This window comes from Aspergillus lucknowensis (genome assembly GCF_044049455.1).
Source record: "Aspergillus lucknowensis strain CBS 449.75 chromosome Unknown BJX67scaffold_42, whole genome shotgun sequence".
NCBI lineage: Eukaryota > Fungi > Ascomycota > Eurotiomycetes > Eurotiales > Aspergillaceae > Aspergillus > Aspergillus lucknowensis.
In genome coordinates this window covers 206,721-226,906 of record NW_027263586.1, presented here as the reverse complement: position 1 = coordinate 226,906, position 20,186 = coordinate 206,721, and the positions used below count along the sequence as shown (strand labels likewise).

Here is a 20,186-nt window from a genome sequence, read left to right as displayed (position 1 = left end):
TACGTCGACTCTCGATTGAAATTCGGAGAATGCGAAAGTTACCCCGGATGCCTTTCCATCCCGGTTCTTCGCTTCCCCAACCAGGGCAGGAGATAGTTCAAACAATACGTCAACGGCATGCGCAATCTGTACGAGACAAGACGCCAAGTCCTCTGAGGCTCGATCAGGCGCCCTTTCTCGAAGGCTCTCTTATCCTTCATGGTGTTAGTATCATTATGCTTATGGACAAATTGGGTAGCATGGTACCGGATTCAATGTATCTTGTTATCTCCCACCCAAGGTTGGTGATTTCATCGCGAATAAACGGCAGTAATCCAGAGCTATCCCTTGTTTCAACTCCAGCAGAAATGAAGAACACCTGAATCCGGTCGTAGATATCTTCACATGAAGCCAGGCTGTCGTTGAATTTCTTCCGCGCTAAGTTGGATGGATTCCGCGAGTCAAGGACTCTTCTTGCATTCTGTGCCAACTCTCTTACACCGCCCAGGCATTGATGAAGGCCGGTAGTTCGAACGAGAGGAAAATAAGTTTCCATCTTCTTCCAAAACCATCAAGGACCACGCAAGTTGTTTGGGAGAGCTCAAAGCGTTGCTTGAGCCCCGCATCACCTGACACGCCCCTCAATGTCAGCCTCACCACCCCACTTCGTCTTTTCAACCCCCATTATCTCCTACCCAGGGACTAAGTCGTCAATTTCTGGCATCGAGATTGGGGGATTGGTGCTTGGAGCATTCCCGGTCTTGATCCACGCTCTGGAAGGGTATCAAAAAAGTCTCGAGGTCCTCCGATTGCTCGATACGAAACACTACCAAAATGAGATCCACGCCATCCTCCTCGAAATCGAGGTGCAGGCCACTATCTTTCGCAACACTTATCTCTCTCTGTTACACCTCTTTTTGGACCAAAGCTCTATTGTCAAGCTTTTGATGGATCCCGGCGGCCTGGAACAGCATAGCTCTACGATTACCTCAGCTTTAAGGAAGCATCTGGGAAGGCAATGGGAGACCTACTCAATGCTGATGGAGAGACTACGTGTCTGTCTCCCTCGATGCCCTCAAGATTCACATAGAAAAGGTAAATCCTACTTTATCGTCCTCTTAAACGAGCCCGGTCACTTATATGCACCTGCCACAGAAACGCCCAGCAAGCGCTGACGACTGGCTATCAAAAGTTCCTTCCGTATTGAAGCCGATCCGGTTCGGCTTTACTGCGAGACACCGAGACGGTCTATTGCACAGAATCAAAGAAGATAACCGTTCCTCCCGGACGTTGGTTGAACAGAAGGACAGTTTGAGGAATTTGGAACGTTTTTCAGACGACCGTGCTCCTATACAGTACTATCGAGATATACAGCAGAAAACAGCCGAACTGGAATCGTCGGTGGCTTCTCAGTTCACCTGCATCAGTCCGCAGCACACCCAGAATATGGGACTATATCTCCGTTCTTGCCTCTCGGGGTCCGAACCCTAATCTTTAAAGCATTACCTGGCCCAAAATACGACGAGGGCATTTCTGTTTGGGTTGATTGGCCACATTTAGATCCGTATTCCAGAATGAGCCTCAAATTCCTTGAGCATTGCTCCGGGAGCGTTGCCGTCCTCCACCACTATCTCGAAGATGTGAAGCAGTGGACCAGAAATCGACTAATCCTTACCAATCAAAATATACACAACCACTCATCCCATTGAAAGCTATTGTTTGCCTGGTGCCGAGTCAGCCGAAGCACACCGACACCACCAACCAGACAACCAGAGCTGCCGCCCACAATTCCCTAGAGGTTGTGGAATACAAGAGCCTCCTCGGAGATGCATTACTGCGTGACATAATCTCCAGAGGCGCGCACTACACTCGATTCCCGGGATATTTTTTTGAAAGAGATAGATTAATTCTCGCGACAATACTTGCAGTGTCTATGCTCAGTCTTCATCGATCACATTGGGTAAATCCTTCGCTCTCCAGTAGGGAGATGTTCGTTGCCCTGGAGAACGACGACATCAGTCAGCAGTCATTGCTCAGCCCCTACATGAAAAAGGCTCTACCTAACAATTCAGACCCACCCGTGGCGGGACCAGAATCACCCAACAGCGCATCAGCAACGATATTCGGCATCAGAAGTCGTCCACTGTGCACCCTTGGTATAATGCTCCTAGAACTCTTGATGAACAAGCCAATGTCTTCATCCCGGGAGCCAGGAAATCCCTCTGAGACTGAAGACCAGATAGCCTGGCGCGTTGGACCGGAAGTCTGTGGAAGAGCAGGCCCTGCCTGGGCAGATGTCGTCTCGAATTGCCTGCACTGTCCCTTTCAAGGGGATCCAAATCTTGAGGATGACATGTTTTTTTGACTCCGTATACACTGCGGTTGTGCAGCCGTTACTAGATATCCAGCGGCTTCCGAGCATGTCAGATCACTTCAGCCCTATTTCCGATTTGCTACCAGCACACGGCTACCAACGCCGTCGCTAGGAGGTGGGCGCACATTCAGGATGGCCTTGGTGTCTGGATATAAAGCAGGATTCTGCGCGTCTCGGTTATACCGTCGGTTTTCGGGGGCAGAGGGCATCAAGAATCAGGGTTCCCCTGTGGCTTTGTGAAGAATCCGATTGTGGAGAAAAGGTTGCATGTCAAGTCTTAAAACACCAGGGGTGCGGCAAGAGGTGTTATGGCAGCCTCGGGGAACGAGACCCGATAACACATCTGAGTCTTTGTCTCTTCAGTCCTATCCTTTTACCTATTCGATTATATTACCACTACTCCTGCACTACCCGGAAGAAAAACGATACCTCTGTATTCTATGAAGAACTAGTGAGATCCGGCTCATGCGATATCCAAATCTGACATATCGTAAGTATAGTATACTAATATACCCCCACTATAAAGGCAAGCGACATCCAAACAGCATCGCCCCTCTGCTCCCACACCCTACCCCACTGCTGTGAGCTGGTTTCAGGAAACGCTTAGGCAGGCTGAATAGAAACAAAGATATCTGCGTTTTCACCTGCAGCATTTCCGCCTAGGAAGACAACCAACTCCGTTAGCCATGTACAAACAAACGCGCACAATCGATATGGAAGTCGACACTCACCAGCAACCCCACGGTACCTAGTACAGGAATCAAGGACCTTCTGCAAACTATAGGCAACATCACGGCTAGCAGACGACAAAATTAGCAAACCAAAGTTTGAGCACCAGGTGGGTGTATATCCGATACACTCAGGGTGGGCGGGAATAGCCTGGTATGTAAGGAGCTCGCTCAACAGCACTGAGGAACACAACATACCACAGCGAAGAAACGGACTCCTTATTACTATAATTAAAGCCCGTGATCTTTGTGCCACCCGTGGTACAGAAGTCGGAAGCACGGCCATTAATAGCGCAGGTCGTGTCTCCCCTGCTGTGGAGGAAGTCAATGCAGGCGTTGACTTCGCCGACAGGGCGCAATGCGAAACCGCTGCACGTTAGGTCGTCGCGCTTGACGTTCTCATGGGAGCCTGGTGCGGCGTCAGCGACGGTCGATCCGCCGAGCGCGAGGAGGGTGAAGAGGCAAGTGCCGAGGGATGGGGTCATCATTCTGGTGATTGTGGGACTACATTTGGAAGTGTGATGCTTGCGAAGAGGAGGAATGAGGCAGGAGTCCTCTAATTACTAGCAAAATTCGAACACAATTCCCACTGCGGCTAGTTTATCCTTCTTTGTCTGCGATTTCTATATTTGTTCGACCGTCCAAGTCAGTGTGTTTACTGAGTAGAAGAACATGCGTAAATTGCATACTCGTCCTTTTCAAAGGATTTACCCAGCTTCAGCCTTCAGTCCATCCTTCCGCACGCTATACCTCATGGCGGGTACTCTCATGCTCGGGATAATAAAAGAAGCAGATGAGCTCAAGAAACCGCAGGGCTGATGTCGGTTGACAGGCTTGTTCAGTTAACGAGCATCAAATTATAGACTAGCTTCTAGATCAGAGCTTATGATAGTCGATGACACCCCACCCAGGTTTGGTGTCACAAGCTCCAGAGGCTCGACGCGAGAAGCGAACAAGAGACTCGTGAAACTTGACAGCCTAATATCGGACATTCGGGAAATTCCAAAAACCCGGCTGGAGTGACAATCTTTCTTCTTTCCATCTGGTGTTTCGGATTTTGCAACTCTCCAATCGGCTTCTTGACGAAAAGGAAGACCAGGGATGAGTCTGGCACACGCAAAGTGGAAGCCGTATCTGGCCAGTTTCAGATCGGCAATTCTGAGGATTAATTTTAGCACTCCCGCTACCAATCAAATTGGTGATTGAAATAATTCCACATTTATTCGAAGGGCTCAATAAAATAACGAAAGTCCGGATTTGACGCATTTCTACATATTAGAGCTGGGCTCGCCACGCAAATGTCGAACCAAAAGGTGCCAGTACATTTTGCATTTCTTCCTTTGTCTCATTTCTTCTCCGGCCGCATTTGCAATGGTTCGTTCTAATTCTTGATTGCACCCCCTCAGCAAATAGGTGACAATATATGTACGTATGTATATATATACAAACTTCCATTGCATCCCGTTGACCTTAGAGCTTCGTCCAGGCCTGTGGTGGCCTAAATGCCTGTGTCTCTGTCCTGCGGCCCTCCTGGCGCGCAGTTTCGAACTGTCAAGGGTGCTGCCGTCCTCTAGTGAGGTATTAAACCTCCCAGCCAGCATAAGTGACATATTGTTGAAAGGCGTTTCCTATCTTCTTTGGCAGTTTATGGCGCAAACTCATCAATTTTGGGCCGTCAATGAAGATATGGACTACCCCCTCCCCTGCTCCACATTCGCATTTGTTGTCATCTCGGAAGCCACGATGTTTAGCGTAGTCAGCTTCCCACGCGTGGCCATTACGGAGCTGCATGAGAAGGTATGCTCGACCCCGCGGCGGGGAGCTGAAGAGCCGCCGACTGCGGATGGAGGGAAGATTTCCATCAACCCGGCGAAGATGCCCACCCTTCTTAGATGTCTGCCAATCTTGTTCCCGTTCTTTGAGAGTCCTGCTGCGAATGTGTCCCCTCTCTCGCGAAAGTAGGTGTGCGAAGGGGCGTTCCGTGCCCGGCCTACTGCTTCCTTGGCTAAGCGGTGGACCGCATCGTTTCCGGGGGCTTCACAGTGGCCTGGTACCCATTGGAAGCGGATGGGTATCCCGCGTGCCTTCATTTTTGCTGCAGTTTGCAGTGTAGAACGGACGATATTCTGGCCAGATTTCGCCAGCTATCCATCCACCACATTGTGACCATTCCTCACAATATGGGAGACATGTGCAATCAGTTTATAGGTTTCGGGTTCGGTGAAATACGTAATGAAAAAGAAGCAAGAAATAATCAGGATCCGTTATTTCCACAGCCACTCGAGGGGTTTCCTGGAGCATGTCCAACATTGCGCTTGTCCATGTGAATTGTTGACCGCAATGTACCCTGTTCCTAGTGGAAATCCCCAAGGATTATTGATAGGTGACTGCAAGAGGTCTCTGGTAGAGCATTAACTCAGAAATCATCCAGCGCCTCCTTCAACCTCCCATAAAGCCGCTAAATGAATCTAGGGGTCATGAGTCCCCATCTCAACGCCTTTACCAAGGAAAACGACCACTCTTCCCAACCCCGAAACCAGACCTCTAATAAGGCAAAACAACAGCCACAATCGCCGCAACAAGCGCAACACCAACACCAGGCTTTAACATGCCAGCGGCATCATCACCCCCGTCCCAGAAATCATCCCACCCATCCTTAATATCGTCCCCAAAGTCCTCAATACGGTCGACTACGCCATCATCGTCATCGTCATCCTCATCCCACGAGCAGTCATCTCCCTCAGGGCAGCATCCCCACCGTCCGTGGTCTTCCTGGCATTTTTCTTCGCGAGGACACCCACCGGAGACATCGGAGGGACAGCAGTTGTAGTCCTCGGGGACACAGGCACCTCCGCATCGGCGCTCGTCACTGGCGCAGGACGCTTCACCGTCATATTGTGGCCGCGGAGAACGGGCAATGATGTTTGCGGGGGATTGACCTGGGCAACGCGCCATTAGGGGCCTCATTTTTGTGAGCGTTGTGTCGCGCTTGAGGAGGGCATTGTTGCTTTCGGCGGCAAGGCTAACGTTTGGGGTTGCGAGCGCTGTTAGTGAGGAGAGGAAAAGGGCGAGGGAGATTGTGGAGAGACGCATTTTGTTATGCTGTGGATAGTTGTGGAGTTGTAGAATATATTGCAGTAGGTCAATAAGACAAGGAAGAAGGTGAAATGAGGCGACCCTTATATACATCAACACCCCTTATCCGAGTGAAGCTCTACGCCTTTGATTCGAAGGCTTCGCATCTCGCTGGCTGGTCGCATCTTGGTCCATGAGGATTGAAACAGGACAAACCCGACGCCGGCCAGGCCCGAGCTGACAATTTCCAGGCTGGCTGTGCAGGAAACAGGGCCACAGCGCTCATCCCCATGCCAGGTGTCCAAATGCAAAGTGCGCAGATATCAGGATGAGCCAATCAAAGCGGCTTATATCTCGTATAAATTGTTTCGAGTTCTTGACTTACCTTTCCAGAGAGGATCTCCTCTGCTGCAAAACAATTTCAACTTCTAGAATTTTGCTGCGCTGCTTTGAAGGCCACTGACTTCATTCTCCTCTCTTCTGGAGGAGTGGAGTGTAAGGCTGAATCGGGCTGCAGAGGTCCACCACCTAGAAGCTGACTGGAGAGTTGCAAAGTCCGAAACACCATACAGAAAGAAAAGAGCTTTTAATCCCAGCCGGGATTTTGTAATTTTCCAAATGTCCGAGATTAGGCTGTCTCGTACTCAAACCTCGGTAAAGTGCCATCAACTCTTCTACGCTCTGAACTAGAAGCTAATTTATCATTTGCTGCTTTACTATCCAAGCTGAGGAAATATAAAGGTGATTAGCTTTGATATTCTGGCCGATAACATGCAATACCTCGTGGAGCAAGGCCGGGATAGAACTCTACAGGTATCTCTTGATATTATCCATTTAACTAAATATTCCTCCTGAGTTTGAGATAGCTTGTAGCTATTGGCGTGGAGTTCTAAGCAAGAAGGTTGTCCAAAAAGTCGATCATGAAGTGTTCCATAGGGAATATTAAAAGCAGTTGCTGCTTGACAAATACTTGAGATTTTAGAGTTTTTAAAGCTTGGACTGCAAGTTGAATCCTGCCCTCTCGCTCGACGAATTTTTGAGACTTTTGACGCGATTTTAGTGGCATGGTGGTTGGTTGAAGTTCGACACGTTGAACGGCGCGGTCAAAATCGAGGTGGCGATCGACTCAGTCGCGTCTCTCCTCGTCCTGGCCTTGTTCTGCCGCTTCCCTTGCCTTTATTTCTCTGTCCAACTGACGTCGTAATTCAGCAGTGTCGTCTTGCATCTAGCAGCAGACTTGATTCGAAGAGCCTGCAGTGACGGCCCTGTTGGGACACCATATGCGGCACAAACAGAACGGAACTCACGGCGCGGGTTCTGTGATTGATTAGATTAGATCAGATTACTAATTCAGCTGACGTGAGCTCTTTCTGCCTTAGGCATCGAAAATCCTGGGAGTTATCCACTGGTGGACTCCTCTCAGGGGCGGATCCATGGTTCACGGCAGAATTGTGGTCATTGCGCATGTAAAAGGTGTGATGGCGAAAGTTCAGCGGCGAAGGTGGGGCTAGGCTTCCAGAAATTCTTATTTTGAATAGTTTCCACTCACAAATAGATCCTTTCTACCAGATATTTGGGAAAGGAATCAGAACATGAATGGTGCGATCTCTCATGAAAGCTGTCAACTCTAGCTAATTATTACTCCCTTCCTTATTTTTCTTCATATTTTCAATCCTTATCTAATCCTCGTTTCCACTCTCCCAGTCCACACGTATTGCTCGGAAATTGATGCAAGCCTATCGGCCCTATTATAAGAGTACTTCGTCTGAAGGAGACCAGATACATACGCTGGAGACTAGTTAATCAACCGGTAATTTGGGAGGAAGAAAGGCTCCATACACTACCCAGAGAGGCACAAGTAATCCAACTACTGATCTAAGGCCTGTGCCTGGCACTGCTCTGCTATCAGTGAAAAAAATCGACAACCTTGCACGTAGCGGGGTCGTGAAGAAGGCACTCACCATCTGCCAATAAGGCCCGTGATTCCTCAGCAGCGCATCATGCGTTCCTGTTTCCAGTATCTTGGACCCAGCTCCATGGGTACTCTCCCCAAAAACAAAGATAACATCGGCTTTCTGAATAGTAGCAAGCCGATGCGCAATGGCAATAATCGTCAGCTCGCGCTTCTCAGCTAGTCGATCCATAGCGTGCTGCACTAGTTTTTCCGACTGTGAGTCTAGACTCGAGGTTGCTTCATCCAAAAGGAGAAGTCGTGGGTTTCGGACGAGAGCGCGGGCGATGCAGAGCCGTTGCTTTTGGCCGCCGCTAATGGAGGTTTGTGCGTTGGTTCCAAGCTTGGTCGAATATCCTTCTGGTAAGGATGTGATGAAGGAGTGGATTTCGGCGTCTTTGCACGCTTGGATCATGCGCTCTTCAAGAGAGGCGTTGTCTGTTGACGTGATGCCAAGGAGGAGGTTTTCCCGTATAGTGCCATTGAATACCTTTGGCTCTTGCGGGACAAGAGAAATGCTGCTGCGGTAGTTTGATAGTTCAATTGAATCGATGGGTTCGTCGCCAAGTAGGATAGTGCCCTGAGTGGGTTCGTAGAATCGTTCAAGTAAGGATATGATGGTGGATTTCCCACAGCCAGAGGGTCCGACAAAGGCGACAAACTGCCCACTTTCAATTTTGAGGTTGAGGTTATTAAATACTGGTGCAGGACGAGCCGGGTATTGGAATGAAACGCTCCGAAATTGGATACCTGCTTCAGTACGAAGCCTTTGCGCATCTCCCAAGGGATTCTTGGAAACAGTCGTTGCCGGTTCCCGGGATAGAGCTCGTGCCTGGAATATGCGGTTGACAGACGCCTTTGCCTGCGCAATATTTGGCCCAAAGCTGAAGAATTGGCCTGCTACCTGTCCTCCTTGAATGATAGCAATGTATACAACAAAGAAATCCACCAATTTGTACTCTTTGGACGCTAGGAGCTGACCACCGTACCTAAGATAGGCATTAGTATTCAAAGCATGCGGTTTCAAAGGCAAACCACTTACCAGAACGTGAGCGCCATTGCACACAAGTCAACACTGTCCGAAAACGAGAATACCAGAGTCGCATACCACGCCTTGTGCAGGGCTTTCTGTCGCTGCTCTGCCAGTAGAGTGGAATACCTGGATAGGATATAATCTTCCATCGTCAGAGCGCTAACAGTACGGAAAGCACGGATGGCTTCGGCAGCAAATTTTGAACTCTCAGCGTACACATTGGCATTCATTTCCTCAAATTGGAGCTCATATCGGATACGCATATAGGCGGCGAAGAAAATGAACGGTAGTGCCGCAAAGAGAGCAACTGAAGCAAGTTTCCAGCCGAAAGAGAACGAAATAATGGCACAGCCGAGGACGGTGAATATCGACACTAAGGGGAAGACGCTGTTCGGTCCAAAGAGTTCTTGGAGTTGTTTGAGGTCGCTGGATAGCCGTCCGACCAAGCTCCCTGAGGCGTTGTTTTCCTGGTCAAAGAAGGGAATTGGCTGTCGCAGAATGCTTTGGAAGTAGTCCTTGCGATAGAATGCCATAATAAACTGCTGGTGATTAGTTGACACTAGCTACCGCTACCTGGAATTGGAGGGTGTGCAATAAAAAACGTACGTATGAGATGAGGACAGAACAGTACCCTAGCGTGAGGTAAAAAACTGCCACACAGAGTGCCAGGACGAAGAACATCAGTGACCAGAAGTTGGCGGCATCTACAAGTCTCTGGCCAGTGAACTGGAACACCTCGATCAATTGTGCGAAGAGGTAACTTTGGATTGCAAATGCAGCTAGAGGATTAGCATGCGTACTTTTGCACTCGGATCTGGCAGGGATCTTACATCCAGCACCGGCGGCCGCAAGGAGGACAACAACAAAAAGCAGCCAATAGGCCCGTTGTTCATATCCTAAGACACCGATACTCCGGAAAACGCCCATCTCTTTTGATTTTGTAACTTCAGTCGGAGCATCGGCTTTTATATTTTCGTCGCTTTGGACCGTGACCAAAGGGTCATCGAGATGCGAGTGTAACGCATCTTCGGTCATAGTATCAGTCATTTCTGACAGCGGCTGCAGCTGTTGGGCATGGACGAGGGCATGATATACAGTGCCCTTTGCGAGAAGGTCTTCGTGGGTTCCCTCTTCAACCTTCGTTCCATCTTTGATCACGATGATGTGGTCTGCTTTCCGAACTGTCGACAGCCTATGCGCGATCATGATTGTCGTCCGATCCTTTGAAACACGGTCCAGAGCTGCTTGGACAATCTTCTCCCCGTGGACATCGATTGAGCTTGTTGCTTCGTCTAAAATCAAAATGGGAGGTTGGCTGACTATTCCTCGTGCAATTGCAAGCCGCTGGCGTTGACCACCACTCAGCGTAATGCCGCCTTCACCAACAATGGTTGAATAGCCCTATTTATTTGCCATTAGTACGATGAAAGACATCAGACAAGCTTGGCCGGCATACCAACGGCAGCCGTTGCACGAATTCATCAACAAAGGCTTCTTTGCACGCTTTAACAACCAGATCTTTCTTGACCTCTTCTGACTCGTTTTCCCACCGAGATCCAATCAGCCCGAAGGAGACGTTGTTGTAGATTGTATCATTAAACACAAATGGTTCTTGTTGAACCAAACCAATCTGTGTTCTCCACCACTTCATATCCAGGTCGTTGATATGGTGATTGTCGACTTTTATACTCCCCGCCAGGCCCGGTTTATCGTCCAATGAGTCCTGCAGCTGATACCACCTCTCAAGCATCGCGACGATAGTACTCTTTCCGGATCCTGAAGGTCCAACCAACGCCGTTTTCTTGGACCGTTGAAAACGCGCATTGAAGGATTTCAAGACGGGCACCTCCGGCCGAGAAGGATAGGCGAACGTCACGTTCTCGAAGATGATATCGCAGTTTCCGGACACCTCTGGCTCTTTGAGTCCCCATGATGGCGTCCTTTCAGAGTCAATGACTCGGAAGAATGTGCCAGAGGTACTAACAGCTTTGGTAATTGTCATCAAGGGTCCTGCAATATTTCCGAGGATAGTCACGACGACCAGAACGGAGAAGAAAACGCTGGACCCTGTTAGTCAAGATGTTTGCTGTCCAAAAATAGAGGCCTTACACGATGACAGTGTTCACACTGGGTATGGTGCCCTCACGATAAAGCTTCAATCCGAACCAGAACGCAAGGGCGAAACTTGAGAACATGGCAAAGAATATCATCGCAAGATGAACGCCAGTCACCAACGCCATCTTTGTCCCCCGTTTTCGAGCCTCTTCGACCCATTCATCGTACCGTTGCGAAAGCGGAGCCTCGGCACCAAGAGATAACACGGTGCGAATAGAGCCGAAAACATCAGCGGCAATTGATGCATGTTCCTCATCAGCCAGGTCGACGCTCTGTTGGCCTTTGACAAGAATCGGGACTGTTGCGCTGAAGCCGATGACAACAAATAAGATTGCGGAGCTCACTACCAGAGTCATTGCCCAGGAGTATCGGAAGGCTATTGTATATGCCGAGATAAGAAGTGCGATAGCCTGGAATAACATGACGAGACGATCGGAGACACTCTGCTGTATTGTATTGGAGGCGCTTGTGATGGCGTTGATAACACTGCCTACGGATATCTCGTCCAATTTGCTCACTGGTTGATCAAACAGTGCCTGCATATATTGAAGTCGCAATGCAGAAGAAGCTTTGAGGCTAATCAGGCGAAAAGAAAACTAGTTGCCATAGTGGGTGAGTAAAAACATTAAATTCGGGGTATGAAGACATATGACGGTTGATTCACCATAGAGACATAGGTTAGCACGAACTTGCCAATGAACAGATACACAATAAAAAGACTGGGCGACAGGTTAGCTGGGGCAAGTACTATACAAGGATACCGCCAGACCTACCTATTTCTGCTGACTGCAGATTTGAACTTGTCTTCTGTAACATCGGATCCAGGAATGAAGTATCCGTTAAAGTCCCCCACAAGGTTCCCAAAAACAATGTTCATCAACGGAAGGGCCTAGTAGGGTTGTCAGAAGCAGGCACCAACATGGCTAAGCAATTGGAAACTTTACTGTTCCAGAACCCATGGCACACCCAAGTCCCACGATCATCAGAAGCCAGCCGTAATTATGTGCGCCATATGCAAGAATTCTCTAAGTAAGATTGGTAAAAGTAAGCTTTCCACAAAGTCGCGGAAGGAGAAGGGGGACGAAATCAAAGACTGGGGAACAATACCATATAACTCGCGAAGAATGCAGCTTTCGGATCCTCTACAGATTTCGCAACCTGACTTGCCTCATCCTTACTCGGGTCGGGATTCTCCAGTGATAGATTCCGGTCAACACCCAGCGGCGCTTGTTCCGGCGCCTTCGAGCCAGGTGCTGGATGTGATACGGCCTCCATGACCATTGCTGAGTATGTTCTGGGAAATCTTGATAAGTATGAAGTGAGTTGCTGCAGCCTGCCAGCCCCAGTTACTCGCCCCGGAAATAATCTGCATCCACAACGGGTGCAATCATGGCCCCTTTTAATTTTCTCTGTCAGTGAGTTCGGTCTCTCGCAAATATTGTAATCCCGCAAGCCCGACAACAAGCCTGCTTGGCACTTGCCCTTCTTTCACTAACTAGGCAAAGAAATTAAATTGAGATGCCTAGTTGATATCAGACCCTGCAGCAAGCTTCGTGTCAGCCATGGGAAGGGAGTGTCTGCCGTGGCGTTCCTGGCCTCCTCGTATCATGTAACCCAACCAAACCATAGTTAAAGGTTTGATATGACGAGCTGTAGGGGCTCGATGTGGGGACGGGACAGCCTAGCCCCGGACATCCGGAAAATTACAAAACCCCGGCCGGGGTTAAAAGCGATCTTCGTTCTGTCCGCCATTTCGGACTTTGCAACTCTCCAGTTGGCTTCTAAGTGAAAACAAAGACCAGTGATGGGTCCTGCACACGCAGAGAAGCGCATATCGGTGGGTAGAATCCATATCTTGTCAGTTCAAGAGCAGTAAAGCTAAGGACTAATTTTAGTGCACGCGCTGCCAATCAAAAAAGGTACGAGAAATAATACCATATTCTTGAGGGCTTAATTTATAACAAAAGTCAGATTCGATGCAATAGAGCTGGGCCGCCATGCGACAAATGTGATGTTGCTAGCGCAGAGTGTAGATACTTGCCACGCAAGCCTCGAATCAAAAGGTGCTGGTGAAGCTTTCATTTCTCCTTTTGTCTTGGATCCGCTTCAGCCTACGACGAGGCTTGTACGTCCGTTACTAACTGAATAGGTGCTGTCTCAGGCAGGCCGACCAAAAAGCCACAATCTCTGACTTTCTCCAGCGGCTGGAACGCCTGGAGGACCACGTTCGGCCGAACTCAGGTATACCGAGCCGCCTAGATTCGCCTCGCTTGCCGTCATTATTGTCTGGTGAGCCTCGGTTAACAGACGTCGATCGAGGAGGTGGCAGCAGGTCCAGTTCCCCAACCACACGAGCAGTGACTCGAAGGGCGTTGAACGGGCCCAAGAAGCCAAGACATGGACAACTGCTTTTCGCTAGTTGTTTTATCCACTTGAGAAATGTACAATCTCTGTTTTTTGAGAACGAGAGATTTGCGAAAGCGATGGAGCTCGCCTTGGCGGAGATTGAACGCCTGGAAGACGTAGCGGAGGCCGAGTTAGCGACATCTCCTCCTTTAATTCCGAAAGAAACGGCCAAAAAGTGGCTGCATCGTATGCTCTCCTCCAATCCGTCACCATCTCCTCCTTCTAACACTACAGGGCAGAATATTATGAAACCTATCATTTTTGGGGGTATCAACTTCCCTTTGATAGGCAGTTCATGATGTCAATCCCCGACTTACTGGAAATGCCTCATGTTCAACTTGACAGCGCGTGCCAAATAATTTACTATACTACTCTTCGCCATGGGCTTCTGTTAGATTCTGATAACTACCCCGGAAAAAGCAGACTTCTACAACACCTTTATCACAAATCCATGTCACTGGCAGAGACCTGGCTCGGCAAAGTTCAAAATAGTCCCGCCGACTTATGTACGGCAACGTTTATGGTATGTAAATCTAAACCTGGAATATTGATGGAGTGAGAAAACTGAACACATCATGCAAGACATCGTTGGCGATGGAAAGCTTTAATATCGAACTTTCTTGGCACATGCTCGGCCGTGCCTGTACGATTGCTAGAACTTTGGGATATTTCTTCATTGATGGGAATCAGGAAAACGCTCCTGGGGAGAGTTTACCAACCCCCAAGCCCATTGAGCTGAAGACAGAGGTTGCTAAGAATCGAAAGCGATTCGAATTTTGGCACCTAGTGAGGGCAGACTGTCTTTTCCGCTTGTCATTTGGCAAGCCCACTCTCATTCCTCAAGGCTCATGGGCGGTAAATTTCCCAGACCTAACCATCGATGGCGTGGGAGATGCGTCAACGCGCTTTATTCAGATCCATTTTTTGGCATCGTTACGTCTCGCTCTGGTTGTAATGAAATACCTGAACCTGGCGGAGTCTGAAACCAGTCTTGATCTGACAGAATTTGACACGGCACTTGACGGTCTTATTGCAGAAGTGCGGTCGATTTCATCGGACTGGAATGCGGTATGTTGTCTCCTCCATGTCAATCGTTCAATTATGGCCTAACTCACCAAAAGGAGGAGCTCCTGAGCACGACAATGAACCAACTTGATGCGTGGTTCTGTCTGGATATCCTTTTCAACAGTTCCAAGATGCTCATCGTCTTGTATCAAGCTAAGAAGTGCAATGAGGGCAGTTCTCCCCTATCAGATCACGCTGTGGATATTGCTAGGAAGTGTCTTCAGACGGTTCAGTCCCTAATTGGCTCAACATTACACAAGTATTGGGGTCCCAGGTGTGTTATCCAATCAAGTTGTAGTATGTTGAGATTCCTCGTACTAATCAAAAGGGCTGCTCTCCAAGTCTTGTTGGCATGCTGCTGCACCTAATTATCCCCGTGGTGATGCTGTGCGTAAATTTCAATGGAGATCAGGATGGAACTCATACTGAAGGTGATCACACCTTAGTAGCCTGGGTCCATGAGTTTGTCGAGAAGACAGCTGAGGAGCGAGTCGAGCTCAGACCAGTTAAGGTTATATTGACAACGATAATCGTGGCCTGTCAACAAGTGAGCACCCAAAGGGCCTAATACTATTACTCTCCGCTGCCGCTACATTAATATCACTTTACTACACCTCATGGTCTTAGAAGATCAATCGATTGACTGAAAGCCTATAATTTTCATCCTCCTAGGCTACGGCCTTGCAGGAGAAGACATGAAGTCACTTAAATCTTGTGACTTCCCATTTTTGCCAACTTCAGATGGGAAATATGAAAGATGACCAAATGGTGATATTCCACTCGAGCGAAAAGGGTTTGGTATTTCCGAATCAGCCATCGCCACGTTGTCCTTATTATAGCCATCATATCCTCTAGCTATAATTAGTATGTTGGTCTACCCGTGATAGGGCCTTTACGAGCTCCTTAATGCGAGCGCGTTAAAAATCAAGGCAACTAACTACTTGGTTGGGTTAACTGTTTGGTCAGGAATTACGTTACCTGTGCTACAAAATCCCCTAGATCCCACAAGTAACCAATTAAACTTTCACGCCCATAATGAATCTAATATTTAGTAGCCGTAAACTCCAAAAGAATATCATAAGGTCTCTATTTTATCACCATCAGGAAGTTCGAATTCGGGGTTCCGAAAGAAGAGAGGGCTGCGCAAGCGCGACCTGAAACTCTTGTTCTTTTTAATTTAATACATTGATTACTATTACATAGGCGTTGAGCCTCACACCCGCTAACTGCTGGGGGTAGGGTTAATGGGGGTGCTGTTGCTTGGTGAAATAGATGCGTGGTGTTGTTGGTATCCCTGTTGGATTCTGGGAGATACTTTTAGGAGTAGGATTGTGCACTGGAGTTTATCATTAATATCATTAGAGTACCAGCAACAGTCAAACAACAGTCAAATATCTCACTCCGCGATCGGGGTGCTCAACAGCCAGCGCGTAAAAAGATCCAGAATCCCCTTATCTTTCTTCTCGAAGCTGTATAATCTAGACTGTCGAATGGACATAATGTCTTTGTCCATGCAGGCATAAAGCATGCGCCCATGTTGTGGCCCGACTAGTGATACCACCAGTAAGGGGAATCGTGTCTCTCGGGAGAATGCAGGCGGTCGATTCTGCAGCTTGTCGTGGAGGAAGCCGTGGTCGATATGGCGGTAGATGTGTTGCGTGTCGAGGTGACCGACGAGTACGCGTCACGCAGTGATTTTACTGCCACTCTCAACCGGCCGCCCACAAATCGCCTGTACGGCTTCAAAAGCGTTCTAAAAGGCAGCAAATTGGTCTGCTACACTAATATCTCAATATCTTGATTGATATCGCCCCCAAATGTCGCTGATCCTGTTCAAACGCGCTGCTGGCAACAGCCCGGGGGCCGCCATCCAATTATCAACGTCAAATAGCGCCTTCCTCCGCCTGTTCCGAGCCCCGACGATCCTTATTTTGATGTCGGATCATATTATCCAATCGATTTGATCATTCTACAACGGGTTATCTTGGTCATATCTCGCAGTTCAATGAACCTGCTCTTGCCACCTCTTTCCCGCGGTCAAATAACGCTCTTTCTGCATCTCTACAAGCTATATGCCATGCGGTAGGCCATGAGCTGTTGGTCGTGTACAACATCGTTCTCCCAAGAAAGGTGGCAAAGGTTCACGTTCCTTGAGTGAGACATGAAAGCTATTCCCATCAGTCGCAAAGGGTTGCCCACTCTGAGCTTTTCTTAGAGAAACTATTTAAGCCACAGACCTTGTTCAGTTGTACCTAACAGAATCTAGAATTAAAGTAATGAGAGGTATGCTGGCTGGCAACCCAGGGCTGTTACCATAATTAGTTACTTGAATAGTCTTTAGAGGCGCTAATGGACTAGCGGAATCTAATACCTTCTCTTCCAATATAAGCTACAGGGTTTGCTGTGGCATAGGTATTCAGTAGCTCTCGCGAGCCAATCCGTTCTATTGCTACTAGGATTGGGTGGGAATTCAGTCACCCCACGCAATGGACCTCGTGCAGCAGGTTCCAAGAAACTATGAATCAGTTATTTTTATCCGCTTCATCATAGGTTAAAAAGAGTCTGCCTTAATGGAAGCAAATTCGATTCGTTGCGTTGGATGTATAGTCTGGGTTTCGATTGCGATATCCATGGGTTCATCTCGTGTTGTGGTAGTCGTGATATCATACCACGAACTAGACCTGCTAATAGTAGTTCCGTAGAGCTGGGGAAGGAAAACACAGCCTCGAGCAAAGTAGGATAGTCAAATAAAATTGTTAAGATTCTTGATTCATAGTTTTCTCCTAAAAATAGAGAGGGCTGTATAGTTCCCAGTCCCTGTCGTATGGAGGGAGGAGACCGATAAAAGACCCTGCAACTCCCACCAAGTACCATTTTACATCCATCAGTATCTTTAACATCTGCCTGGTACTTTCCCAACTCTACCTCCTACAGACTTCATTATGAGACTTGCATCAGTGGCCCCCATTATCGCCGTTCTCCCTTGTTCGTTGGGCCTCGCAATACGGCAGAACACAGCCCAGATTACCTTCATTGGTGCTGGTGATGCTCAATTTACCCAAGGCTTCCCCACAGACGGGTCAATCGTCCAGATCAGTAAGTCAAACAGGACAAAATATTATTATGTGTCGAATTGTGCTGACCAAAGACAGCAAACCCGTTGAGCATTTCTCATATTGCCTCCAACTCCCCTGGCATCACTTGTACTTTTACAGGCGTTGACCATGGAACCACGACCGTAACCGGGGCTGCAACTGCTGATGTTGGTCCTCCCCAGACTCAGATTCAGGGTTCTTGCCACGTCGCGTCGACCCCTCCGCCTCCTCTAGTCCAGCCTGATCCGACCGGGAGTCAAGTGCTGATTACCTTTATTGGAGCCGCGAACGCGCAGTTTACCCAGTCATTCCCGCTTAATGGAGCTACCACATCGATTGGTATGTAGCACCGTTATCTATTATGGAGCACGCGTTCTGTCTTGAATACATGCTAAGAATAATCATTACTAGGCAACCCACTTAGCATCTCACACATCGCTTCGAGCACCGATGGTGCGGCGTGCACATTCAACGGCATCGACGGTAGCAATACGGTTGTCAGTGGTGCGCAGACAATTGATGTTGGCCCTCCCCAGACTCAGGTCTCTGGCTCTTGTGTCCGTACTTGATAACGCGAAGAATATTTCACCATGGATTGGGCATCCAGGTCCATACCCCTCACTTGGAAGTGCTATTTTGCTGTCTCTTTTCTATTCCTCTTAATCTTTAGGCATTGGTGTATTCTTCCTTTTCCCTGGCTTTAGCTTCGACTCGCTCGACTTTACTTGTATGCATGGCGTTTGGGCACGTTTGTTGTCGAGAGCCTTTAATGTGTAATTCATGGCTGGAATCCATTGTTAGTAGGGGTCTATGTTGGAAAGCCGGTCTAATATTGTATTTTAAATACGAATATTTGTTGTTCTCCCTCAATATATTGCGGATATTTATTGAGTTCCTTGCCATGATTTTTACTCCTTTGAATCTTCCTGGAAGTGTGGAATGGAGAGGAAATCCCAGTACCGGATAAAACGCCCCTCAACAGGTTGAAAGCACGGCCAAGACCGGAATACTAATATGATAAAAGGATATCTTCATTTGTCGCTATAGAGTTGAATGCTGATCTGAACATCAGAGCAGCCTGTCCACAAAGTGTACGAAATCCGTGATGTGTTGGCAGGTGCATGCGCCTGCCAAAGCTTCCTTTAGAGCAAAAGCAAGGCCGTACCTTCCATGTACGAAGCAACACCGACCACATAAAGAGGCACGATTGACATCCAACCCTGCCTAAAATTTACTACGGATGCTAGCCCGGCACGGGTAATTTTCTCCAAATTTAGAACCCTTTGCAACAGCCCCGCCTGGATGATTACCTATTTTCCTACGTGGACCATATCACCGTCCTCACAGACATCGCATACGGGCAGGTTGTCTGTGGGGGCAGATGTCATCAAACACCACACGAATGGTCGAGTGTCATCGTGTCTTGGAAATAAGGATCTCTGCTCGGCCAATCTTGCGTCTTCACAGGGATAACTTCATTCAGGGGTTATTCGTCATTACTACTAGGTACGGTGGTGGAAGGTTCAGCCGAGATGGGCTGCCGCGGCCAAAGTCGACCACTTACTTTAAGTCTGAATGTAGGTGGAAAAGTTTTTTCTAAGATGTGACAGTTCCAACAATATATCATATAGCGGGGCTCTCTGTGGTGAGGACAGTCATTCAATAAGATATTTGCCGGAGGGTCTCTGTGGTCTCTGACAGGGCATCCGCATGACCTATGAGTCTTTCGTTAGATGAGCATTCGCGATGCCGTGGCAGATCTTTTTTCGCGCTGTCGAAGATGGAACCGAAAGATACAGTATAAGAACGCTCGAGTTTACCATAGAACTGTTAAAATAAGGCTATGTCGATGTTTGGGCAGTACATGAGCCTGGTTGGCCTCAATGGAGACCGCCAGAAGGGACAAAAAACGCAAGAAAAATAACCAGAAATGTCAAAAGAAAAGCTCATATCTTGTCTATAGCCAGAGAATCCAGTCCTATCACCCGCTTATCGGATAGCGGAGACTGATCCAGAGTCCCCTCCTTGAAATTCTAGAACCTTAACGTCTTGTCTTCGTCAAGGGAAATAAGAAAACCACCATCTTTGGAACAAACAACCAGGTTATCCGAGACAAACCTCCACACCGGCGCAGCGTAAGGGTTGCGTTCAATCTCCTTCCGTTTTTTCTTGCGCAGCATCTTCTTGTACCGATGCTTCTCCTGGGTCTCCAGGTCACATACCTCTCCTATTTCGCGAGACGTAGTGAACAAAAACTTGCGGCCTTGGTTAACGAACTTGATACGGAACACGCATATGAACTGGGGCTTTTCGACGTCGTGGTCGAAGACACGGAGCTGCCATTTCTTCTCCGTGTCTGCCGTGG

General features: G+C 48.3%; 6 protein-coding genes across 6 annotated transcripts; 3 read left to right on the top strand and 3 right to left on the bottom strand.

The window, feature by feature from the left end:
- Positions 1-551: 551 nt before the first annotated feature.
- Positions 552-1,691, top strand: BJX67DRAFT_225694 (uncharacterized protein). The gene is made up of 2 exons (XM_071025822.1): positions 552-1,074; positions 1,172-1,691. Exons 1-2 carry the CDS (start codon positions 624-626, stop codon positions 1,468-1,470), a joined length of 750 nt encoding a protein of 249 aa, XP_070883285.1. The 5' UTR covers positions 552-623; the 3' UTR covers positions 1,471-1,691.
- A 1,265-nt stretch (positions 1,692-2,956) lies between these two features.
- On the bottom strand, positions 2,957-3,566 carry BJX67DRAFT_383966 (uncharacterized protein; the record flags this gene model as incomplete). Its single annotated transcript, XM_071033574.1, has 3 exons — positions 2,957-3,012; positions 3,085-3,149; positions 3,280-3,566. 3 exons carry the CDS (start codon positions 3,564-3,566, stop codon positions 2,957-2,959), a joined length of 408 nt encoding a protein of 135 aa, XP_070883284.1.
- A 2,059-nt stretch (positions 3,567-5,625) lies between these two features.
- BJX67DRAFT_383964 (uncharacterized protein) lies at positions 5,626-6,174 on the bottom strand (the record flags this gene model as incomplete). Its single annotated transcript, XM_071033573.1, has 1 exon — positions 5,626-6,174. One exon carries the CDS (start codon positions 6,172-6,174, stop codon positions 5,626-5,628), a length of 549 nt encoding a protein of 182 aa, XP_070883283.1.
- A 1,583-nt stretch (positions 6,175-7,757) lies between these two features.
- On the bottom strand, positions 7,758-12,874 carry BJX67DRAFT_390134 (ABC transporter ATP-binding protein). The gene is made up of 11 exons (XM_071034593.1): positions 12,363-12,874; positions 12,200-12,280; positions 12,029-12,144; positions 11,920-11,974; positions 11,250-11,851; positions 10,597-11,200; positions 9,971-10,541; positions 9,747-9,919; positions 9,150-9,679; positions 8,118-9,096; positions 7,758-8,050 (listed from the first exon to the last, which is right to left on the bottom strand). Exons 1-11 carry the CDS (start codon positions 12,534-12,536, stop codon positions 8,024-8,026), a joined length of 3,912 nt encoding a protein of 1,303 aa, XP_070883282.1. The 5' UTR covers positions 12,537-12,874; the 3' UTR covers positions 7,758-8,023.
- A 154-nt stretch (positions 12,875-13,028) lies between these two features.
- On the top strand, positions 13,029-15,779 carry BJX67DRAFT_361726 (transcription factor domain-containing protein). The gene is made up of 8 exons (XM_071029914.1): positions 13,029-13,092; positions 13,151-13,174; positions 13,227-13,318; positions 13,417-13,847; positions 13,901-14,184; positions 14,244-14,729; positions 14,783-15,000; positions 15,069-15,779. Exons 1-8 carry the CDS (start codon positions 13,060-13,062, stop codon positions 15,292-15,294), a joined length of 1,794 nt encoding a protein of 597 aa, XP_070883281.1. The 5' UTR covers positions 13,029-13,059; the 3' UTR covers positions 15,295-15,779.
- Positions 15,780-17,579: 1,800 nt separating this feature from the next.
- Positions 17,580-18,646, top strand: BJX67DRAFT_361722 (uncharacterized protein). The gene is made up of 3 exons (XM_071029913.1): positions 17,580-17,822; positions 17,879-18,160; positions 18,233-18,646. The coding sequence occupies exons 1-3, from the start codon at positions 17,669-17,671 to the stop codon at positions 18,388-18,390; spliced, it is 594 nt and encodes a 197-aa protein (XP_070883280.1). The 5' UTR covers positions 17,580-17,668; the 3' UTR covers positions 18,391-18,646.
- The last annotated feature ends 1,540 nt before the right edge of the window (positions 18,647-20,186 follow it).

Coding starts and splice junctions, on each gene's coding strand:
- BJX67DRAFT_390134 (XM_071034593.1), bottom strand. CDS start 12,536: ATGGTCATGGAGGCCGTATCACATCCAGCACCTGGCTCGAAGGCGCCG. Junction 12,281..12,362: donor CATTCTTCGCGAGTTATATG/GTATTGTTCCCC, acceptor AATCTTACTTAG/AGAATTCTTGCATATGGCGC. Junction 10,542..10,596: donor TCGTGCAACGGCTGCCGTTG/GTATGCCGGCCA, acceptor GCAAATAAATAG/GGCTATTCAACCATTGTTGG.
- BJX67DRAFT_361722 (XM_071029913.1), top strand. CDS start 17,669: ATGAGACTTGCATCAGTGGCCCCCATTATCGCCGTTCTCCCTTGTTCG. Junction 17,823..17,878: donor CGGGTCAATCGTCCAGATCA/GTAAGTCAAACA, acceptor GACCAAAGACAG/CAAACCCGTTGAGCATTTCT. Junction 18,161..18,232: donor TGGAGCTACCACATCGATTG/GTATGTAGCACC, acceptor AATCATTACTAG/GCAACCCACTTAGCATCTCA.
- BJX67DRAFT_225694 (XM_071025822.1), top strand. CDS start 624: ATGTCAGCCTCACCACCCCACTTCGTCTTTTCAACCCCCATTATCTCC. Junction 1,075..1,171: donor TCAAGATTCACATAGAAAAG/GTAAATCCTACT, acceptor GGCTATCAAAAG/TTCCTTCCGTATTGAAGCCG.
- BJX67DRAFT_361726 (XM_071029914.1), top strand. CDS start 13,060: ATGGGTCCTGCACACGCAGAGAAGCGCATATCG. Junction 13,848..13,900: donor GGCCAAAAAGTGGCTGCATC/GTATGCTCTCCT, acceptor ACTACAGGGCAG/AATATTATGAAACCTATCAT. Junction 14,185..14,243: donor TATGTACGGCAACGTTTATG/GTATGTAAATCT, acceptor ACATCATGCAAG/ACATCGTTGGCGATGGAAAG.